The sequence below is a fragment of the Aristolochia californica genome, unplaced genomic scaffold (assembly GCF_029961685.1).
Source record: "Aristolochia californica isolate CCGP_79_NKW_82.1479 unplaced genomic scaffold, dmAriCali1.0.hap1 SCAF_2, whole genome shotgun sequence".
In the NCBI taxonomy this organism is placed as follows: Eukaryota; Viridiplantae; Streptophyta; class Magnoliopsida; order Piperales; family Aristolochiaceae; genus Aristolochia; species Aristolochia californica.
In genome coordinates this window covers 39852569-39875551 of record NW_027181881.1, presented here as the reverse complement: position 1 = coordinate 39875551, position 22983 = coordinate 39852569, and the positions used below count along the sequence as shown (strand labels likewise).

Genomic DNA, 22983 nt, shown 5'->3' with positions numbered 1-22983 from the left:
TTCGGTTGGATTTGGGACTAATAAAATACGAAACTCTCAGTCAATTCATGGTGACGCTTACAAATCTGCAGCAGCTTATGGTATCTCTTATCGCTTAAAAGATTCTGTTGAGCAAACTCTCATTTTATGGTGATGAAGCTCCCAGACCCCCCTTCACCATCCCTTCATGGCTTTATCCTCCGGCGCAACGCTCTTCGTCACGCTCCGTCCCGTAGCCAGATTCTCTCTTCCAGCTACTCCTCTCCTCGTCTCTTCTCGTCGATGGGATTCACACATCCCTCGTGCCAGGCGAGTCTCGTCTCGCACCAGAAAGTCACTCACCACAACCCCCACTCGCGAGGAGTCGCTCCAACAGTCTCCCTCTTCCGAAGAGGGACCCGAATCAGTTTCCTCTGACTCCGTGGATGATGGGTATTTGTTACCGGAGCTCCCTGGTGACAAGCCTGACTTCTGGGAGGGCCCGCGGTGGGATGCCCTCGGCTTCTTCGTTCAGTACATGTGGGCTTTCGGCGTTGTTTTCGCGGTTCGTGTTCTCTGCTATCTTTGTTTTGGTTCTCTTCCATGTTCTGAGTATTGTTTTGATTTCCTTGGTGATGAATCGAAATTAATTGCCTCTCAGTGCTCTAAGGCCTCTTGGCTGTCAATTAAAAGTAGGGAATTTCCGAGACTGCGGGATGTCATTTTGGTTTGCGTAATTGGAACTTTAGATTATCAGAGGAATAGAATTGCTAATCAGACACGAGCAGTAGAATTTATAGACGGTTTCAGGTTTCGTAGTCCTTCTTTGGCTGGATTTTCACTACCAGTAAATTGAGCTTATACTTGAAGCGTTGCTTGTTCTGTTCATGAACAACTAAAACTAAACTGTGTTCTGCAATTTGATTGGAGATAAACTGTTACACGAACGACGACAACTGTGGCTACCACAGAGGATATTTTTTGTTAGTGTATAGGTGAGAGAAAAGTCTTTGTTTTATGTTTTTGAGAAGAGAGACCTTCTTTAGGGAATCTAAAACTATGTTTTGGTCCGAAATTCTTTATTTTCAGCATTGGCAGTAACGTTGTTATGAGGAAGAAGCTTCAATCTCTTGTTTGCTGTTAATTGAATAATGTGAGGAGGACTCGAACGTGATAGTGTCTCTGCAAGAAGCGATACAGGACTACTATATTATTAAGTTCCTACTTTTCTGAAAGCTAAACATGAAGAAGGAAGGGAATGGAAGCAGTCTGTTGTAATACAGTACTGAGAATGAATACCTGGGAATGAATAACTTTTCCCTTGTCATGGAAAAACTATAGAAAAGGTCTCCTCTGTACCGTGGAGGACAAGGGCTCATCTAAAGCCTAATACAAACTCTTCTCCTACATTTTGTATGCTCATACAAAATATGAAGATAATTAATGAGTGCATGCTGGCTTGCTAAAGGATTTGGGAAATAAAAATAGTAGACTTTCAACTCTACTTGTTGTCCATGTATGGTTGAGAATCAACTGAAAAAGAGATTGAGAAGTAGAGAACAAAACGGTGGAGAGAACTTAAAAATCCACATTGTCCGATCCACAACTTTGTATGTCAATGGACATGACTCCTACCTTTGTTTTACAATGAAAAACAATAGATTGGATGGTAGAGTTGGCAACGAGTCTCCTTTGACGACATTTAGGATTTAGACATGTATGTGCCTGTTTACATTGTAAGTCCCCTTTTTTTCTGAAAAGGATTTGTAAAATGCATCAACAAATTTATGTACTTCACTAACATAAATTTTATGAGCTGATTCACACTGTAATTTCATTTATGCATGAAGGTTGATGTTGAAATCTGGAGGTTTTCAAAATTGGTGTAGCATTTTATCAGATCTAAATGTCTTTAACTTCTGCTTGTGTTATTACTTATTTTCTGTGGCTGAAGGCTTATACACACAAGTCCTGATATGGTTTGTTGGTACCTGTTGAATAGAACAAAAAAAAAAGTTTTTAGTTTGTCTCTGAAGGTTCTGTCTAAGATATAGTCTTAATAAGTGCTCTCATACCCATGGTCCTGTAAGTTGTTGACAACTGGAGTTATTTAATCCAGCTCATATTTTCAGGTTTAAGTGACTACAGTCTTACCCATTCGGTATTCTGCTTGCAAGGTCTAAGTGATTTTCTAAAAAACTTGGGGATTTAACTTGGATTTTCTTGCATCCGAGATGTCTATGGGTAAGAACCCAGCTAATAGCCCAATGCTGCTAGACTCCATACGGATTCTAACAGTTTATTTTCTGATAGAAGCTTTTTTATATGGGATGCCTTGAGTGTGTGAGAACTGTTTGTTTTTGTCTCCTGAATCAGCAAAGAACCTGGGGATTTTTTTTATATTTTTTATAAAGAAAATATATTTCACCAACGGGATGATAAAGAACCTGGGGATTGAACTTCGATTTTCTGGCACCTGAGATTTCCATCCACCCAATACTGCTACTCTCCATATGGATTCTTGCAGTTTATCTTCTGATAGAAGCTCTTTATATGGAACGCCTTGTGTGTGTAAGAACTGTAAGTTTTGTCTCCTGAATCGGCAAATATTTTGTCCAATTATTGGTTAATTCTTTAAAGTTAGGAGAGTTTGTAGTCCTCAAATTCTTACCAAGCTGATAAGAGAGAATTAGTACTTTCTAAGGCAGCCTAGTTTTCATTGAGAGTATTTTAAGTGGAGGTAAACATTTCTACTTTCCTGCATCTTGCCCCTTTTCCGCAGATTATCAAAAGTAGCTTTATTGTCCCACTTGCTTATAATATCACAGCTTATAATCTGGAATGCAGAGATACAGAATGCAATCATCTAATAAAGCTGAAGAGGTTTTATTTCAATGTAAATAACCTTGGGATAACACTTTTACCATTCAATAGTCAACTTATGTTCTAGGGTAGAGATCTGTGTGCATCAGGTTAAACTTTAGAAGCATCTTTCTTTAGTTCTGTTATTTTATTTATTTATTTTATTATTATTATTATTTTGAACAATCCCTCATAGATAAGTTACTCGGCAATAGGATAAGTGTTAGTGCCAAACATGTCCAAGCCATCCATTATGACCAAGTTGTCTAGAATTTGCAATGTTATGACTACTTGGACTACCTCTTGAATAGGAGATTAAGGGTGATATTACTAAATGTTTTTATAAAGGGATTACTATGACATAAATGAAGTCCCAACTCTTGATTTGCTACTCAGTGTTACATATCAATGTAATGATTGATACCCCCCAAATGCGGACCTTCCCTATGTGGTTCTACATCAAGGGCAGCAGTAGATTGTTATGGTCCTGGGTTAAGTACCTATGCCTTCCGCTCCTAACAGGCCGGTCTTTTGGGTAGTATTGGCTAGGTGCTTAACATTTGGTATCAGAGCGGGATCCCACGTCGTGAGTTCGAGTCCCGGGACGCGCAAAGGCCAGATTAAAATATTGGTAGGTCCTTGTGATAAGCCCTGGGTCGGGCCAGTGTCGTTGCACGGGCGCAAAGGCTGGATTAAAATACTGGTAGGTCGCGTCTAGGTATTATCGCGGTCGGGCTAGTGTCGTTGCGCCGCCGTGGTCGTTGGCTCGCGAAGGTGGGGTGTGTTGTTATGGTCTTGGGTTACGTTCTTATACCTTCCGCTCCTAACAGGCCGGTCTTTTGGGTAGTATTGGCTAGGTGCTTAACATTTTCAAGTTGTTACGCCCCATCGATTCACCCGACGATCGTCTCTCGGTTCCTGGTTGGAATACGTTTGAGAAGATGGGAAGAAGTTCCTGTAATCCCGGATCGGATACAGGGGGGACCCGTAGGGAGACATGGCAAGGAAGATGAAAGGGCGTGAGGATAACTGAGCTTGTGAAGGGAAGCTCACCCTGGACCTCCAAGGGAGAATCCGACGTTGCTACAACTACTTTGATTAATACTTGATTTTCATACAGACTAGCGTCCTCCTTATAAGAAGAAGGCCATGACGCTAACACTTCCCTAAGCTCTGCTCTTCCCCATGACGTCCCTACATTTCCCAAGTCATTCCCATGATGTTTACTCTTCCCCAAAGCATATACTTCCCAAGACATCATTTCCCAAGCCAACCACTAAACACTTCCCAAGCCATGACGTGGCCCATACATAACTCAAAATTACATTAAACCCAACCCTTACTCTAACTTAAAGTGACACCACTTAAGTCCTACGTCTAGTCATGACTCTGGATGTTATTGAGCCCATAACATAGATATAACAATGTTAATCTTCCAACATTGGCCTAATGTATCCAAAACTTTGGGTACTGGTACAGTACCATATACTGCTAAGGCAGACCTTGGGCCTAAATTATCCATGTTCCTGGAGGTTAATCTAATCTTTGAGCCCACAATGCCTTGTACGCTATTCAAAGTTTGTTGTGGCCCATTTTGCCGTGTTGCTCTGACATATTTCTACTCATCTGATACCAATTCATAAAATGTTTTTTGATAAGAACCCTACTTGTGAAAGGTCCTTATCTTTTTCTAAAATTGAAGGAAGAGTTGAAGAGGTTAAGAGGGTTATGCTAAGATAGAAGGGAAGAAGAGAGAATTGGGAGAACAGAGGGAGAAAGAGAGAGAATTAGAAGGCACAGAGAGAAGAAGAAGGAGAAAAGAGAGGAGAAGTGCTAGGGCACAAATTTGAGAGGGGAAAGAGAGGCAAGAGAAATTTTGGAAAAAAAGTTTGACTAATTTCTTCCTTCAGCCAACACAGCCATTATTTGGGAAACTCCTTAATCAACTATGATTACATAACTCAAGGAGAGATTTTAAGAAGATTACATCAACATAGGAGAGATTCTAAGAAATGAAAGATTACATAAATTTATCAAGAAGATGGTACATTTTCCCCCCTTTGCCCTCATACCCCACACCCCTTGGACATTTTCCCTTTTTGCCCTATGCCCCTTGTTTCTTGGAGGTGCACTTTCTTGTTTTGTGGTGCTTTTTTTTTTTTCTATTTTTCTTTTTTTCTTCTACTTTTAATCTTCTCTTGTTTCTTTAGGGGTAATTTTGGGTTTCTATCACGACTACTCCTGCATGTGCATGGAAGTATTCATCGCTGTTTTGCAGTAGAAAGTTATGATTAATTTGGAAAAGCTTTGTTCTTCTTCTTCTCTGATTACAACATTGACCAACTTCATTCTCTTTCAGCTGATTGCTTGTGGCGTTGCGGTTGCCACATACAACGAAGGGGCAACCGATTTTAAAGACACTCCTGTATATAAAGAGTCAGTTCAGTCAAGAGAACTGCTTGATGAACCTGAAGCATCTGATTCAGGAGTTTTTGAGGGCAATCCTACAGAGAATGCTCCGAGCCTGGACTAGCTTTAGCCCTTGGAGGAGTTGGTGTCATTCTGGTTTCCATTTTAATGAACAGGCCATCTTTGTCTTAGTTGACTATTGTGTTTATATTTTGTATTTTTCCACCCCATATTTGTCTTCTTCCTTCAAAGGAGCCTCAAAACTGCAACAAGCATTTCGAATTTGAGCTTGTTATTATATTTTTATTTCTGTTAACCAAACTTAACTTCTTGTCTATGTTAGAAGTATATATACTTGAAATGGGTTTAAATCTAGCTGACAAATTCGGGTTATTTTGATCAACTTGTGAACTAATTAACCTGATTTAATTACTCATCCAGAGAAGGGAGGGAAGTCTTTCCTCTTATTTGCCATTAGCCTAGCAATTTGAACCCGGTTCAGTTGGACCTAAAGACTTGCTCAGCTCGAAATCTGGTCCAAACCCAGTTGATTGGGCTTAGTTGGTCCAGCAGGGTGCGTGTGGTGTAATCATAGAAGTCATGCCACAGTGGGCCACCACCAACGTGGGTCCCATCCCCTTCTAGATTTTTCTGTTTGGCGGCGGACACACATCCACTCCCCCGCGGCCAAGTCACGTGCTTATCGGGTCAAATTTACCGGCCGCCATACAGGAAAAAAGATTCCGTCGGCCGCCGGCTTCTAAGTGGGACCCATTTCTGCTTGGAATATTACACATTTTAGTTTAACCCGGGGTCTGGGCCCCGCCCGGAGAACCGGAGTGAAAAACAAGTAAGATAAAAACGTTGGGCTGTAATTAATTTCCATAAACCGGGCCACATTCCTCACCCCTCACCCACTTGCGCCAGCTAAGCAGCCCTGCCACTCTCTCTCTCTCCCGAAAAAATCTATCCAAATGAGGCGGGGCCCACATTGAAAGTCCAAACCGCCTCAGGTTCCTTTCGTAATTTATGTCAACTCCAAACCCTTATTCATTAATCCTCCCTCCCCACCTTCCCTCAGAATCCACGCAGCTTCGAGGCGGTTTCGTAAGCGTTTACAGTAGGAGGGGCCATCTCCGCCGTTGATATCCATCTCTATTCATTCTCCCTCCTCCTCCGGCTTCCACACCATTTCAATTACTTAAATAGAAGGAAAACGAGCTTTTTCGGGTTACAGTCGTAGGGAGAGGGAATAAGGAAACTTTGAGCGAGAAGGCCGTGGGAAGAGCCCTTTCCCGCTTTCAAATTCCTTTATTTATACAGATCTCCTCCTCCTCCCCCTCCCCCTCCCCCTCCCCCTCCCCCTCTCTGGATTTTTAGGCTTTAGGGATAACGTTAGGGTTTTATTTATTTATTTCTTTTTACTGTTTCAAAGAAGGAAGAACGTGCATCTCCTCTTTGACAAGCCGATGGCGGATGCCATGTATGGGAAGCTTTTTGTGAGATGGGAAGAGGTTTCTGTTTCCAACGAGAAGGGTAACCGGGTTGTTCATTATTATCTCGATCGGGCAGATGGTGGATCTGACCTCGCCGTGGTTGGAAAAGAGAGGAGTTTGAGGCATATGACTTATACGGTTCCTAATCACTTCTTGAGGTCGCTGAGACCCTCCTCGTGTCTCAAGTGGCGCTCTAGAAGAGAAGTGGTGGATTGGCTTTCTTCTCTTGTTACAGGTTTGTGTCTTCTGTTTATTTTGTGGCCCTTTTGGGCTTTCTTTCCAATCGTATGTGTTTTTTTTTTTCGCTTGGAAGGTGTTTTTCAGGTTTTGGTTTGGTATTGCTGGGGTCTACGCCCTCGCCGTGAACGGATTAAGTGGTTTGATATCTGTTTGAGAGATTAATATTTATGGTCGAAACAGACGAAACTTTTTCGTTTTCGTTTTGGTAGTCACTTTTTTTTTAGGAACTGCGGTTTCTTTCTAATATGTTTTCATTGTTGGTCTTGAATTTTCTCTCTTCAAAAGGGGCGGAGTCAATTTTGGATCTTTCGTTGCATTTTAGTGTTTCTCATTTAACGGGAGATGTCAATTTTGTGATGGGGCGACAATTCCTCTTTACGGCTTTTGGCTTTCTCACCATAGGATCGATGCTGTAGTTTCTCTGCTTCCGATTTGAACCTCCATGTTACTGAATGACAGATCAACTCTATATTCGCCTTTCCAGAGGGATGAATTAAGGTTTTGATACGATTTTTTTTTTTTAAATTTTTTCTGGAAAATGTGGGAAGGAGAAACCGTGGTTTTTCTTTTTTCTTCTAGGGGAGAAGTTTTCCATCAACTCGCTGCAGACTTTTTGAACCACATAGATCTGTTCTCTTTCCATATTAACCTGTTTGTTTTCACTTTCTTTCTGAGCCGAAGCTCATACGCATAGTACGGAGTTTTTATATTAGCAAAAAGGCACGGGCGAGGTTTTTACTCTTCTACGTCCTTAACTTGTTGGAGTTTGTTAATTTAAATCTTGATTCACTGCCCATTCGAAGAAAAAAAGGAATCTTGTCTCATAATCTCCAATATCTCAGCTGGGTATACCTCAATTTAGATCTATGTAGCCAAGCTGCGATTTTGAGGGTCCATCATGTTCTAATTTTACTCATATGAAGTGGTTGAGGTGCCTTATCCAATTGAAGTGCCATCTAACTGGTTTCTCACTTAATTTCCGCATTTATGCGGACCTTCTAAAGTCCTTTTTTTCAATTTTTTTTTTTTATCTTGAAAAAGCTTTGGTTTCTGTTTCTTTTCAGAACCCCTGATCGAATTTTCCCAATTAGTAATTTTAAGTCTTCTCCTGTTTTCTTTAATTTGATATATTTATTTATGGTTTAAGCGACTGATTTAGATTGTTTAGCATTTTCCTCCCAACTCCCAATATTTTCTTGTACATGTAAAATTTTCTTCACTAAAGGTCTGTTGTTATGAACAACTATTATGTTCTGTTTATCAGGTTCTGTTTCTTGTGGATCCTCTCCACAGGTTGATAGGTTTTTGGACGAAGAAGATCCTTGCTCTACTGATACTCCCTCTTCCAAGGTAATTATATAGTTGACCTAAAGTTAAATTACTGCAGTGTCCTTTCTTTCACTTATATGCTTAGTTACCTATACAATTTACCAATGAATTACTTTTTTTTGTCTCTCCACTCTCTGTTCTATTCAGGGTTTTCTTACAAAGAAAAATGGACAACAATCAAAGGATTTTTTGTGGTTAGGTTCCCCTTGGACCTGCCGGAAGTCTCGAAATCATTATCAGTCATTTTGCCGCAATGGAATTACAATAACTGTGAGTACAATTTGTTTTAGACTTATTTTCTACATCGTTTTTCTGATTGTTTTGCTCATGTTATAGTTAAAGTTTATTTTTGCTCATTTTGTCTGTTTTTTTATTTTTTGTTATATTTGCATGCAACAGGTGCATGATTTTGTTTATGTAATGACTGAAGGGTGTAAGAGACTGGTTGCATACTTGGAAGATATGTATGAAGACGTCAGAGGGAACAATATGGTTGTGGTACGATGGTTTCATAAAATCGATGAGGTTGGTATTGTTTTACCTCCCAATTTTAATGACAGAGAGATTTTCTTTTCTCTTTGTCGTCAAGATCTCAGTGTTGAATGCATAGATGGGTTGGCAACGGTGCTAAGTCCTCAACATTTTCAAAGGTTCTTGAATGAAGCAACGAATGGACACTGGGATCCATATATGTGCCACCGGCAGTTTGATGATGATGATATTACGCCATTTGATATCTCCCTGGTCCAGGGTTACTGGAACCAAGAATTCCTCAAATACATATACAGCACGTCTGCTTCTGCTGGAAACAGTAAAAAGTCTGTAAGAAAACTGAAAGCTGTAAATTTGCAGTGCAATGGAGCAAGCAAGCCATCTTCCAAGATCCCATTTCCTCGTTCTTTATCTGAGAAGGATGCAGCCAAGACTGACAGTCTTTCTCAGTTATCTATAGGTTCTCAAGTGGAAGTTCTCTGCCAGGATAGTGGAATCAGGGGCTGTTGGTTTGAGGCTGTGATTATCAAGAGGAACAAAGAAAAGGTGAAGGTTCGCTATCAGGATCTGCAGGATGCTGATGATATGGGCAATCTGGAGGTATTGTTTGTCTGCTTTGCCCTAGGTTCTGTTTTGGCTGTGCTTTTTCTCTCCTCTTACTCCATTTTGATTCTTTACAGGAATGGATTCTAGCCTCAAAAATTGCACCAATTGATAGATTGGGTCTACGATTGGGTGAAAGAGAAATTGTGAGGCCATGCCCACCAAATGAAGGGAAGGCGGTGGTCTCCATGGAAGACTTTGGTGTTGGTTCTGCTGTAGAGGTGCGGTGGCATCAGGGTTGGTGGGAGGGGTTTATTGTTAAGAAATTGCCAGAGGACAAGTACTCTGTTTATTTTCCAGGTATATATTTATCTTTGTATTCATTTTCTTGTCTTTAATTATTTGTATGTAAGATGATGTTGTGGTCATTGGAATCAAGAGACTGAATTTCTCTTTACTTGAACGTTTGTGATTGCAGGGGAAGGGCAAACTGCAGAATTCAGTTCGAGTGACTTGAGAGATGCCAAAGATTGGGTAGGCAACAGATGGAATCCTATTAATCCCAGGCCTGATCTCTTGAGCTTGGCCTTGATAAGTGGAGGTGAAAAGAGTGCCACTGATGATTTTGAGTTGAATGATGTTAGACAGTCTGGAAGTAAGTGTTCTCCGGCAAGAAGCTTGGATGAGGCAGACGAGGGCCTTTGTAGTAGTCTGGGCGAGGATGTTCCTGATGTGAAACAAGGTGAAAGATTTGTTCACTTGAAGTGGAGCGTTTCGAAGAAGCGAAAACGGAGTATTTGTAGGAGTAACTTGACTTCAAAGAGGAGGCTTGGGAGTGGTAGTCAGAAATCAGGTAGCAGTTCAGATAATGCAGAGGGATCAGAAGTGTGCGAGGGTTTCGTGGTTCCCATGTCCTTGAAAGTGGACCGTGAGGTCTGCAAATACAGCAGTGATCCTCTTTTTATGTCATCGATGCCCGTTTCAAACTTAGTCATGTCCAGATGATTTCTTCTAATTTAATTTCTTTTTAGCCTTCTCCCTGATCATAATTCTTAGAGAAGTTGCCATGTTTGTTGGCAGCCACAGCTTTTTAACCCGTGATGGAGAGATTCTCCGTCTGAATGTAGAATATCTCATAGGCGCGGCGTTGCCGTAGCCAGGGATGATTGTACCATGTTGTATCATATGTCTGAGTTTACAATTATCGACGTGAATGAATGAACTCAAGGAGAATATTTTTTTGTCTCTTCCAGCTGTTGTTCAGATTTTGAATACTAATATCTAGATTAGAAAATTATTGAGTTAGTCTTCATCATTTTGCCTTCACTTTATTCAGCAAGTCGCGACATTATCTCTTCCACCGGGCAAAACTTCTCAACCAAATGCAGTATCTTATTCATGAAAGTTATGAGAAATATCCGGCGAGTGGGCCAAAGACAATAATGTCAGTTTGATATTGTGGTGCTGTTTGGCCGTCAGTGGAGAAACCGGAAGATTATGTTTGTGTGGTTGTCGCAAATTTTCATCATAGTTTGTCGGGTGCTTCCCCCAGTAACGAACAAAGAAATGGTCCAGAATCCATCTTTATGACTGGATGTTGGCTGTTTGTATTCATAGCTCAAATCGTTCCGATTTATTTGATCAAGAATGTTGCTCCTCCCGTTAAAATTGGAATTAATTGGCAACTGCGGAAAATTCCTGATTTGTCTCTCTATAAGCCTGTTACAGGACCTTCAATTCTAAAGAACATTTAAGGACAATGTTTCTGCGATTCCACCCTAAATATTCTATCTGAGACCCATAGTGAAGTCTGAACAGCCTAATCTTAACGTAGAAATAGAAAAATGGAGGTTTAAAGATTCAATACCCTGTTGAACTAGTAATTAAAACAACGTCTCAGATTTTCCTTTGTTCTTAGCTAAAGCAGAACAATGGCAACCCAGCTTCTATGTCCTTCCACCAAGTATGAAAATGGTGATAAGTAGAGGTGCAGCAGCAGCTGCAACCACCCATGCTGATTCTGTTTTGACCCGTTCTGATGAACTAAGGAAGGGGCTCTTCGTAACTAGACCCATCACCGGAGGAGCTGGAAATTATCATATAAGATGGTTAAATCAGTTCAACTCCTGACAGATTCAGCAGCGGATGGTACATGAAATTTACTCTACCTGTCGTTGAAGAGTTTTCAGTCGGTGCAAGGACGGATCGCGGTCCCGGAGTAGCCATTGGAGGCAGATCAGGTAACCCTTGCAATGTTCATAATACGAAACAGAAGAGAAAGCTCAGCTAAGCTGGATAGTTTATCTGTGAAAGCTAAGCGGAACCGATAATAGATAGTGGAAGCTGAGAAGTAGAAGGAGAGAGAGGTACCTGGGCAGGAAGAGGGGTCAGCCTTGAGGTTGCAGAGTTGGGGGAGGCGAAGTGCCTGCGTCTGGTTGACGGGTAAGGAGAAAGTGTTATTGAGCAACAAGCACAAACACTCCGGCTGCTGCGTCACCAGATCGTTCAAGTTGTTGCAGCACGACCTCACCGGCGCCGGCATCGATCCCTGCACGAAAGGTACACATGGCGCGAGCAGCAGCAGTAGGGGTCTGCAGTCCGCAAGCTCCGTCGCATCAGAAGAATGGGAGCCTGGAACCGACACGAGAAGTGTGAATGCCACGGAGATGGTGAAGACGGAAGGAGGAGAAGCCATGGCCATGGGACGCAGACGGTCGGAAGCTGAAATGCCCAGAAGAAGCAGCAATTATAAGTGAACATTAATCTTGTTTCAAATAGGATGAAGGAGCTCTCGATTCACTGTTTCAGCGTGAGATGCTCCATGCTTCTGGTATTGGCCTTTCTTCTCTCACCTTCGTCTGTCCCTCTCTCAGTCATGCCGACAGAACCTTGACATAAACTGAAATATTCTCTCCTTCTCTTCCATGCAGGGTTCGTCCAAACGAATTCTTGAGCATGGAATACATAAGGTCTGAAAGGAAGAATTACTTTGTTTGAATAGTTAAGGGAATTTTACTAAAATAACAGTTTAAAAAAACTTATTTTTGAAAAAACGAGAGTATCAACTTATTTGTAAAAATACCGAACTTTGACCAATGGTCCATTGTATATGTGGAGAGTTAAATGCGACACGTAAGCTTTGACTGTTTACGCGTTGCCATGTCATCAGTGTGATACTGTAGGTTAACACTTCATCTGCCATGTCATTATAGTTGACACATATTTTGCCATGTCAGCTACAACATCATTACATGATAAAATTTTGAATAAATTTAAAAAAAATTAAATACACTTTTTATTACCTTATATCTAAAATAATAAATTATTAAAAAAATTAATAAAAAATTAAAAAATTAACTCTTACTTATTTAACACCATTTAATATCAATTAAAATATTTATTAATTAAAATTTTTTATCGTTACACTTTTTATTTCTTCATATTTTAAAAAATAAAATAAAATAAGAAAATTAAGTAGATTTAAAATATTTATAAATTAAAAAAATACAAAAAAGTTATTTTAGAGTTTAAAAATACAATTTATTTGTATACTTTTAAAACCTTATTTACAAAATAATAATATTTACAAATTTTAAATATTTATAAATAGAAAAAATCTAACTCTTACCCATTTATTATGGATTTAAAATATTTATAAATTTAAAAAATCTTACTCTTAAGTCTTACTCATATATTATCGATTTAAAATATTTAAAAATTAAAATAAAATACAAAAAAATTATGTTAGAGTTTAAAAATATAATTTAGTTGTATACTTTTTATCACCTTATTTAAAAAATAATAATATTTATAAATTTAAAATATTTATAAATAGAAATAATCTAACTCTTACCCATTTACTATGGATTTAAAATATTTATAAATAGAAAAAATTTTACTTTTAAGTCGTACCCATATATTATCCATTTAAAATATTTATAAATAGAAAAAAATTTACTCTTAAGTCTTACCCATATATTTGACAAAACAAGATCAAGGGACTGACGGAACAGTCCAAACATCCACAAGAGAGAGCGTAGCTCTCTGGTTTCACAGCGAAACGAAACACGACGACGAAATCCAAAATTCTGTCCGTTGGAGATTTTTCCCCTTTCATTAAATATATATCCTTTAGGTTTTCCTGTTACAAAATGGCCCATGGGCCCAAGACAATACCCCCTCATCCCATTAAGCCTAATCAAATAACCCTATATACATATCCCAAATTATACAACAATTATGAATATAAATTACATTGAATATACATTTTAACATATCGTAACATCCCCCCTCAAATTGATGATGGTGAGTCAACCAGCAACAATTTGCCAACCAAAAAATTATGTCGGGATTGAGACAATGCTTTGGTGAAGACATCGGCCACTTGAAGATCCGAAGAAATGTACGGTAGAGATATTACCCGGCGCTCCAAAGTATCACGGATGGAGTGACAGTCAACCTCAATATGCTTGGTACGCTCATGAAAAACCGGATTGGCTGCAATCTGTATAGCACTTGTATTATCTGCATGAAGCGGTGTAGAGGAGGGCTGAGAAAACTGGAGCTCAGTAAGAAGACCACGGAGCCAAATAACTTCCGAACACGCAGTAGACATAGCACGATACTCGGCCTCGGTAGATGACTTGGACACTCGATCTTGTTTCTTACATTTCCAAGAAATTAGTGCATCGCCTAAAAACATACACCAGCCTGTAGTAGATCGACGGGTATCGGGGCACCCTGCCCAATCAGCATCACTGTAGGCAACCAGATGTAGCGCAGAGCCAGTAGGAAAGAATAAACCACGAGCAGGGAAGCCGCACAGATAGTGGATGATGCGCTGAACGGCCGCAAGATGAAGATGTCGAGGAGATGCCATAAACTGACTGACCTTATGAACAGCATAGGAAATGTCCGGGCGAGTAGTAGTCAAGTAGATGAGACTCCCGACTAGACGTCGATAGATAGTCGGATCATCAAGGAGAGTCCCTTCATCTTTCCGATATTTGACATTGACCTCCATAGGGGTAGCCACCGAAGATGTGTCCTCCAACCCAGCGAGTGTGATAAGATCTTGAATATACTTATGTTGGTTTAAGAAAAAACCTTTAAGTGTGTGATGGACCTCCAACCCTAAGAAGTAGGTGAGGCGTCCAAGATCCTTCATATGAAAAGTGGCATGCAACACCTTCTTCGTTCTCCCTTCCGGCGAGGTTCTGCCGAGAACCTCCGTCGCGCTGTAGCTTCTCTGGCAACGAAACCACCGATGGAGCTTTTCCGACGACGGAACCACAACGTTTCCGAGCTCGGAAAATACTTGCCGACAACCCCTTTTGTTTCCGCTTCCGGCGAGAGCCTCTACGGGTCGTTTCCCCTTCCGGCGAGAACCCCCTTTCCGGTAACGGAACCCCGTAACTCGTCCGGCAACGAAACCACCCCACAAGTATTTCTAACAGCGCCCGAAATCAATGCCGAAGTGAAGAGAAAAAAAAATTGGTCGGACAACACAGGTCGTCGGACGAGAAATACGTCGGGGTTACTCTTCAGAGCTCTGATACCATGACAAAACAAGATCAAGGGATTGACGGAACAGTCCAAACATCCACAAGAGAGAGCGTAGCTCTCTGGTTTCACAGCGAAACGAAACACGACGACGAAATCCAAAATTCTGTCCGTTGGAGATTTTTCCCCTTTCATTAAATATATATCCTTTAGGTTTTCCTGTTACAAAATGGCCCATGGGCCCAAGACAATACCCCCTCATCCCATTAAGCCTAATCAAATAACCCTATATACATATCCCAAATTATACAACAATTATGAATATAAATTACATTGAATATACATTTTAACATATCGTAACAATATTATCCATTTAAAATATTTATAAATAGAAAAATTTTTACTCTTAAGTCTTACCCATATATTACCATTTAAAATATTTATAAATTAAAAAAATATACAAAAAAGTTGTTTTAGTGTTTAAAAATATAATTTATATGTATACTTTTTATCACCTTATTTATAAAATAATAAATTATTAAAAAATATATTATTTAATTAAAAATCTTTCAAAAATTTACAATAAATTTAATTGGGCAGAAATTTCATTAACATAAAATCAGAAATAAAATAGTAATCACAAAAAAATCAATACAGTAATTAAACACCTAAATTCAAATCAACATTATAATTAAATACAATAATTAGATTCAATTAACAAAAACCCTAAAAAATCACCCACCTAAATCGGCTTCTGAAATTCAAATTCGGGTTTGGTGAGTGAGTAGAGCTTCAATTTTGAGAGAAGGGGCGGCGAGAGGATGAAAGAGAAGAAGAACGAGAAATGAGGCTGAGAAGAAGAGAGAGCGATCGAGAGGGGGGCGTCGAGGGTGAGGGCGAGGGAGAGGACGAGCAGCGGCAGCAGGAGGGAGGGCGATAGGAGAGGAGAGGAGAGGAGATAGATGGAGGAAGAAACATTAGAACGAAAAAAATATAAAGGAGGGCTTACGTGGCGAGAGATGAAGGGGCAAAGAGGGAAATTGATAATGACGTCAGATGATATGTCAGATGAAGTGTAAAAATAATGACGTGGCAGCTCATGTGTTCAACAACCATACCGCATTGATGAGGTGTCAACACGTAAGCAATGAAAGCTTACATGTCGCCTTTGACTGTCGACATGTATAGTGGATTGGTCAAAGTTCAGTAGTTTTGCAAATAAATTGAGGTCTTCCTTGTTTTCATAAATAAGTTTTTTCAAACTGGTATTTTGGTAAAAAACCCAATAGTTAATTGGAAAAGAATAAGCCAAAGTTCAGTGCTATGAAATACCAGCTACTGCTATGGACCACGCCTGAGTGTAACAACTGATCAACTATATCACCTACCCCTACTGTCATATCCTCTCCTCTGCCTATCACAGGTTCACGAAGCCTCAGCCCTTCAATCCAAGCAAACTGCCCATCCAATGGCGGAAATGTTTTGATAATAGCGAGTTAAACCTCCTGTTAGGTTTCTTTTCCCATCTCCTACTGAAAAAGGTTACTTTGAGACACTTTTATATTTCATCTTCTAACAGACAAGATTGCAACAAAGAAAGAAAACGAAGAAGATGATGAAAAGAGAATGTGGCGCATCTATGTCAAGAAATCCTGCAAGGTGCTTCTCCCACTTCATCTCTTCCCTAATTTTCTTGATTATCACTTTTTTTTTTTTTTCCCCTCCTTTCTTCTTCGACTTCACCAGCACTACAGAAGACGGGACTGCTCACCCCTCTTAGATTAGTCATCGTTGTCTTCTTGAGTCCTTATAAAGAAGATAGATTAGCAGGCGGAAATGAAGCAGTCGGAGCCATGACGATATTAGAACGGGCGAAGATGAAGCTTCTTCAAGCAGTAAAGAAGCCCAGGACTCTTTCTTTACCCCTCACCAGCCTTGCAAATGCTGAGTCTTTGACGATGCCCCCCGTAAGTACTCACCATCGTTTTTCTTCTACCTCTCTGCAACGATTGTCGTGTGCGAGAGCTTTTTCGAGAAGCATTTACAGATTTGAAGATTCGTGCTACATTGGTGATGGGTATCAACAGGTTCAGGTTATTGTTCTAAGAGCAGATATGAGCTGCTTTGATTGCCAGAAGAGAGTGGCAGATGTCATCTCCAGACTAGACGGTCAGTATAGTACTTCATCATGGTAAAATTTCTGCAATTCTGTTTTGGCTAGGAAGAAATTTGATTAGCACCCACTTGTTTTTCTACAAGCAGAGACGACGTCTGTGATAGTGGATGTGTTGGAGAAGAAGGTTACGCTGAGTGGCAGCGGTCTTGCTAGGAAAGGATCAAACAAGCAGCTTGACTCCATTAAACCCTACCGGAGCCGGAATTGTGAGAGAAATGTAAAGAAGAAGCCTTTATTGCTCCCTCCCTGCAACTGATTCAGTTAAAAATTTCAAGCTGTGTATTTCTGTAAAGCGAGCTTGAGAACCAAGAACAGAACGCCTGTACTCTGTAATACAATATTGTTAAAAATGAACTTTTGTGAGCCATGATGATCCCTTTTTCTGGGTTATTGGATGAGCATCTGCAGACTTTCCGTCAAACAGAAACTGGGAAGTAGGCATCGGGAGAGATGCTTTGCCCTCGGCCCAAAACTGAAGCTATTTAATCTTGGGATAGTGGAGAAGTACAAGCACTAAGCTTCCTTTCTTTTGTCCTTTGTCTAAGCCAAATTAGATTCCCAAGCGACACCAGGGACATGGCAGCCGGAGAGATCGGATCAAACGTAATAAAACCAGAAACCCGTCATTCTAAAGTGCCATCGTAGCTAACTTTTCTTCTTTCTGCTCGACATCATCGGCCAAAAGCATCCACTTCATGTCGGAAAAGGCAAGTTCACCTTTCCCCTTACCTTTCATTCACCATCTTCATTTTTGCGATTGATAATTAACAGCACCGATTCTCAGGAATTGGAACTTTGATCTGACCTGCATATTCTTATCACGCATTGATGCACTTCTACTGGATGGTGATGCGGATTCACATCGACTGCAATGGATGCTTTCGAAAAGTTCGGAGAGCCCTGCTCAAGATTCAAGGTGAAGAAGACCTCTAAAGCCTTTACAGAATTGGCTCTTAAAAACTCTCCCAACTGCTTAATGGTTTTTCTTGTTTTCCGGATTTTGTTTTGGCAGAGCTGGATAGCCATTTGATAGAGAGGAAGCAATCGAGGGTCAGCATTTGTGGTGCATTTAACCCGGCGGAGATGGCAATAAAGATCAGGAAGAAGATCAACCGCCGAGTGGAGATATTGGAAATCCGGGAGCTCGACATTACTGACCAGAAATAACTATTTGCTCCATCTTAAGGATCATCAAAATTATGTCGTGATCCTCGTTTATTCTTTAATTCTTCCGATTGTGTTGTTTTTGCTGATGGATGGGTAAGGTGTTTGGTGCCCTAGTTGGAGTTTAGAACATAATGTGTGTGTATGTGTGGATAGGAATGGTTGAATGATTGATCATATAGTGGGGTTGAGCACGATTGATCGATCATTACTACAAGTTAATTGATAAGACAAAAGATAAATTGAACGATTGATTGATCATTTGAGATGGCTGATTGATCATACAACAAGGTTGTTGCAAGGTTGATCAATTATTGAAGGAGATTGATTTATCATATAGTATTTGTCATGGTATCATTAGATTCTATAGAGGTAGCTTGTGGAACTACTTGGGTGGATGTTGATGAAAAGGGTGTTACATGTAGAGGTGGCATCGAGTTGAACTGAGTCTGAACCTGCCTATGTTCGAGCCGAGCCCAGCCTCAAACTTAAAATTGTTATCGAGCTCGAGCCTAATAATTTTAACTGAGTTCGAGTCGAGTTCGAGGTTCAACATTCATTTAAAACTTTTCAAAAAATACATGTCTCGAGTTCGAACTCCAACATACATTTAAAACTTTTCAAAAAATACATGTCAAATAAATTGTATATAAAATTATGCATACATTTTACATACAATTGGGCATACATTTTACATAAAATTGGGCAGACCTCTACTTAAAATTGGGCATAAGGGTAACATCGAATCTAGCTGAGCTCGAACCTTCTGATGTTTGAATTGAGTTTTATTTAAATATTTTGAACTCAAACACGAGCCTAATAATTTTAACCAAGTTTGAGCTCGAGCTCTAGCCGAGTTTGAGCTTAACATACATTTAATACTCTACATAAAATATATGACAAATAAATTATATATATATATATATATATATATATATAACTAAGCATACATTTAAAAAAAATAATGATAGGGGAGGTTCGGGATTGAATCTTGATAATGGATTAAAACGCACTAATATTAATCTTTTTTACCCCAAATGTTGTCTAGCTTATTTTATAATTTTTGAATCTGACCATAAATTTACTATAGCCTCCTTAGTGCCCTTGGTTGAAAATTTATATTATAGGAAAAACTAGAAATGTTTTTCCTAGGATACATATTTCCAAAAAAAACTTTAAATAAAATATTATTACTATTAGTGACATACTAGAAAATTACAAGAAATATTTTAAAATTTTCTGAGGAAAGTCAAATGAATCTCTTATTGTCTCTTCTAGGGAAATAAATAAAAATTAATAATCAATTTAATATATTACTTTACTTATAGATAAATTTTTAGTCAAATAAAATGTCAAACACAAAATTGCTATGAAAATTGCTTTATGATATAAGTATTACACTATCAACTGTCAAATACTTATTCGAAAATTTTCTATACGGTTTTTTGGCCCATCTTGGTAGGAAAATCTTACTTAGAAAATTATGTGATTTTTTTAATAAGAATTTCCAATTAGAAAAATATTTCCAAAAAATATGAGGCACTAATAGTCCCTAAAAATGTATTTCGACTAAAAATATCTTTTCAATATTTCTTGAAAAAATCACAAATAGTCTCTAGAAACGTATTTCTACTAAAATGTCTTTTCAATTTCTGCAAGAGCCATGAGGAAGGGACAACCAGAGTTCAAGAAAAAGTTTTTTTTTCTTTTTTTTCACTTGCTTATGATCTCGCATGTGTGAAATCATCTTCGCGCGCGGGGGGTGGGGGGGATTATTTCTCCCTTTAACGTAGGTCTCTGGTTTTTCCCCTGAGATGACGCAGAGGGAAGGGGTTCTAGCGGCGCCAGCTAGGACCTTTTGTCAGGGATGACAGCTGCGATGGAAATAGAGGTGAAGGCAGACGAGGGGAGGAAGAAATTGAACTGAACAACGGCGATTCGCAGGCCGACGAGCAGCTATCGACGACGACAGAGATGACCACATCAACGGATGGGAGGGGCTCGGCGGTGACGAGGGGAGGAAGAATTCACGCCCCCTCACTCTTGTTCCCAGTACCGGTCCCAACTCTCGAGCCTGTTAACGAGCCGACTCGCGAGCTTTCGAACCGAACAATGGTTTGGTCGAGCTCGGCTCGTTAACTCAAATGAGCCTTATCTGGATCTCAAACTTGATTCGAGATCCAGATAAATCGAATCAAATTGTGTTGGAACTGAGCCGAGCTTAAGCCGTTCACGAACCGGCTCGGTTCAACGTCACCCCTAGTTACCTGTATTCAAATTGCTAATCCCAAGAATTATCTGGTGTAGTCTCTATCTATAAAGATATTCCTTGATGTTCAAGACAAAGATTATGTATCTAATGGATTATCCACTTATTCTAGTTTTGAAAGCTTGGAAGTAAGATAATGTTATTGCTATGACTTGGTTAATAGAGTGAGGTGGTCTATTGTGCTACACTTAAAGAGATCTGAGATGATTTGAAGATTGCCTATTCTCATGAACGTAATCTATCAAAAGTATATGAGATTCATTAAGAGTTGTTTATAATTCAGCAAGAGGAAATAAGTGTAGTAGAATATTTCAATGAGTTGAATATATTAATTCAAGAGCTCTAGGTTTATAACCCCCACCACTAGATTGTGTTAGATTTTTGTATGAGATTGGACCAGAATATGAACATGTGTTGACCCAGATGTTATTGAGTGTTGACATTCCCACACTAACTAGTGCATATGCTTGAGTTATATGGGTTGAGAATACTTTAACCAAAGCTAGTGATGTGATTCACATGATCAATCACTAGAGAATTTTTCCTTGTTTAGTGCCTCTACTAGTAGTAGAGTTGATTTGAAGATTGCCTATTCTCATGAACGTAATCTATCAAAAGTATATGAGATTCATTAAGAGTTGTTTATAATTCAGCAAGAGGAAATAAGTGTAGTAGAATATTTCAATGAGTTGAATATATTAATTCAAGAGCTCTAGGTTTATAACCCCCACCACTAGATTGTGTTAGATTTTTGTATGAGATTGGACCAGAATATGAACATGTGTTGACCCAGATGTTATTGAGTGTTGACATTCCCACACTAACTAGTGCATATGCTTGAGTTATATGGGTTGAGAATACTTTAACCAAAGCTAGTGATGTGATTCACATGATCAATCACTAGAGAATTTTTCCTTGTTTAGTGCCTCTACTAGTAGTAGATAGGTCGAGAAGTCTTAAGAACATGGTAGTGGACGAAGTAGAGGTCGGGGAAGAGATGTTGGACAGGGGCACTATTGAGATAATCGATCTTGCTATCATTGTGGCAAGGTGGGACATGTTTCTACACAATGTTAGGAAAAGTTTGGTAAACTAATAGTGGCAAGCAATTATATAGTTTATGGTGTAGACCATTTAGAGTGCAATGGTAATGCTACCTTTGTAGATAAATTACCTAAGCTTGTTGAGAGGTGGAAAATTGACCCATTTACGACAAGTGTGATTAGTTCATCATATCAGCCAGACACTTTTGCCACAACAAATACTTCTCTTCTACATCTAGGGATGCCAACTTTTCAATTTACCCTTACCAATAGTTGGGTCTGAGACTCTAGTGTTTCAACACATATGGTAGGTAATAATTTTTTTTTTTTTCATGGTTCTTCTTCTTCTGTTGCCTCAACTGTTTTAGCTAATGGATCACAATGTCAAGTTGGATGCCAGGGAGTGGTTCTAGTGTCATCTAATATATTTATTAAGTTATTAAATTGTTAGTATTTTATTATCCATTAGAAAAAATTCTTCTCAGCTAAATTACTCGGTTACATTTTTTCCTTCATATTTTGTCTTTCATGATCTACAGTCGAAAAAGGCTATTGGTACGAGATATGAGATAGGTGGCTTGTATTACATTAATATGGGTTCAAGCTTCCACCATATTGCACTGATATGGGTTCAGTTTCAACTGTGCAGTTGGTCTATGATTGACATCTTCGTTTGGGCTATCTATCAACAAACAAATTTTTTCAATTGTTTTAATCTATTTTGTCATCTTCTAAGACTAAATGTGTCTTGTTAGTAAAAGAAACATCAACATTACTCATATCCTAGCAGTGAAAATAAATAAATTTGAACTCGGTTTGATAAATTTTATTCTAATGTTTGGATTTTTGTTGGATTCCTTGTGTTTCTGGTTATTCCAATTTTGTGACATCGTGAATGATTTTAGTAGGGTAGTTTAGATGAAAGATAAGATGTAAGTGTTTGGTTCGTTCAATTTCATTATGAAATAAAGACTCAATTTTGTGTTTCTATTGAGGTGTTTCATACAGATAATGATTTAGAATTTATGAACTCAAGATTTACCAGTTATTGTTCTTTTCATGGAATTATACATAAAACTTGGTGTGCTTTTACTCCTGAATAGAATAGGATTACCAAACAAAATAACCAACATTTACTTGATGATGCTTGTACTTTGCTTTTTCATATGTGTTGAATTTATGGAAAAGATAAATAGTTCATTAATTTCTTATAATTTGAGTACATGAGCCTCTATTTATAATAGAGGAAACAAGTGGAATCCAATTACAATTAAACTACCCTTGTCCCAGTTACACCCAAAGTAAAACCTAAAAGATAGTCCTTGAACAATTGAACAATTGGACATAAATAGAAGATTAACATAACTAAAACACCTTTAACTGAGACTCTTCTGTGAGATCTACTCCTGTGAGACTCTTGTAAGACTCCACCATAACAATTATGGCTCTGTGAGACTTCTTGTTGTGAGAGTCAAGTAAGACTCGTCCATATATGATTTT

At 39.0% G+C, this 22983-nt stretch overlaps 4 protein-coding genes across 4 annotated transcripts; 3 read left to right on the top strand and 1 right to left on the bottom strand.

Moving 5' to 3' along the window:
- Window positions 1–5602, top strand: LOC137957089 (uncharacterized). Its single transcript, XM_068804798.1, has 2 exons — window positions 1–523; window positions 5180–5602. Exons 1-2 carry the CDS (start codon window positions 167–169, stop codon window positions 5351–5353), a joined length of 531 nt encoding a protein of 176 aa, XP_068660899.1. The 5' UTR covers window positions 1–166; the 3' UTR covers window positions 5354–5602.
- Window positions 5603–6408: 806 nt separating this feature from the next.
- LOC137957093 (uncharacterized) lies at window positions 6409–10575 on the top strand. The gene is made up of 6 exons (XM_068804802.1): window positions 6409–6960; window positions 8230–8315; window positions 8442–8564; window positions 8694–9386; window positions 9467–9689; window positions 9808–10575. The coding sequence occupies exons 1-6, from the start codon at window positions 6699–6701 to the stop codon at window positions 10332–10334; spliced, it is 1914 nt and encodes a 637-aa protein (XP_068660903.1). The 5' UTR covers window positions 6409–6698; the 3' UTR covers window positions 10335–10575.
- Window positions 10576–11275: 700 nt separating this feature from the next.
- Window positions 11276–12206, bottom strand: LOC137955056 (non-specific lipid transfer protein GPI-anchored 29-like). The gene is made up of 4 exons (XM_068801928.1): window positions 12182–12206; window positions 11700–12050; window positions 11498–11575; window positions 11276–11415 (listed from the first exon to the last, which is right to left on the bottom strand). The coding sequence occupies exons 1-4, from the start codon at window positions 12204–12206 to the stop codon at window positions 11276–11278; spliced, it is 594 nt and encodes a 197-aa protein (XP_068658029.1).
- Window positions 12207–16438: 4232 nt separating this feature from the next.
- On the top strand, window positions 16439–17367 carry LOC137957352 (uncharacterized). The gene is made up of 3 exons (XM_068805114.1): window positions 16439–16798; window positions 16919–17000; window positions 17094–17367. Exons 1-3 carry the CDS (start codon window positions 16685–16687, stop codon window positions 17261–17263), a joined length of 366 nt encoding a protein of 121 aa, XP_068661215.1. The 5' UTR covers window positions 16439–16684; the 3' UTR covers window positions 17264–17367.
- Window positions 17368–22983: the final 5616 nt, after the last annotated feature.

Excerpts from the sequence above, each read along its gene's own strand:
- LOC137957089 (XM_068804798.1), top strand. The coding sequence starts at position 167 with ATGGCTTTATCCTCCGGCGCAACGCTCTTCGTCACGCTCCGTCCCGTA. Across the intron at positions 524-5,179 it reads CTTTCGGCGTTGTTTTCGCG|CTGATTGCTTGTGGCGTTGC; the intron begins GTTCGTGTTCTC and ends ATTCTCTTTCAG.
- LOC137957093 (XM_068804802.1), top strand. The coding sequence starts at position 6,699 with ATGGCGGATGCCATGTATGGGAAGCTTTTTGTGAGATGGGAAGAGGTT. Across the intron at positions 8,565-8,693 it reads GCAATGGAATTACAATAACT|GTGCATGATTTTGTTTATGT; the intron begins GTGAGTACAATT and ends TGCATGCAACAG. Across the intron at positions 9,387-9,466 it reads ATGATATGGGCAATCTGGAG|GAATGGATTCTAGCCTCAAA; the intron begins GTATTGTTTGTC and ends GATTCTTTACAG.
- LOC137955056 (XM_068801928.1), bottom strand. The coding sequence starts at position 12,206 with ATGACTGAGAGAGGGACAGACGAAG. Across the intron at positions 12,051-12,181 it reads TGAGAGAGGGACAGACGAAG|CTTCCGACCGTCTGCGTCCC; the intron begins GTGAGAGAAGAA and ends TGGGCATTTCAG. Across the intron at positions 11,576-11,699 it reads TGACCCCTCTTCCTGCCCAG|GGTTACCTGATCTGCCTCCA; the intron begins GTACCTCTCTCT and ends GAACATTGCAAG.
- LOC137957352 (XM_068805114.1), top strand. The coding sequence starts at position 16,685 with ATGACGATATTAGAACGGGCGAAGATGAAGCTTCTTCAAGCAGTAAAG. Across the intron at positions 16,799-16,918 it reads AGTCTTTGACGATGCCCCCC|GTTCAGGTTATTGTTCTAAG; the intron begins GTAAGTACTCAC and ends GGGTATCAACAG. Across the intron at positions 17,001-17,093 it reads TGTCATCTCCAGACTAGACG|AGACGACGTCTGTGATAGTG; the intron begins GTCAGTATAGTA and ends TTCTACAAGCAG.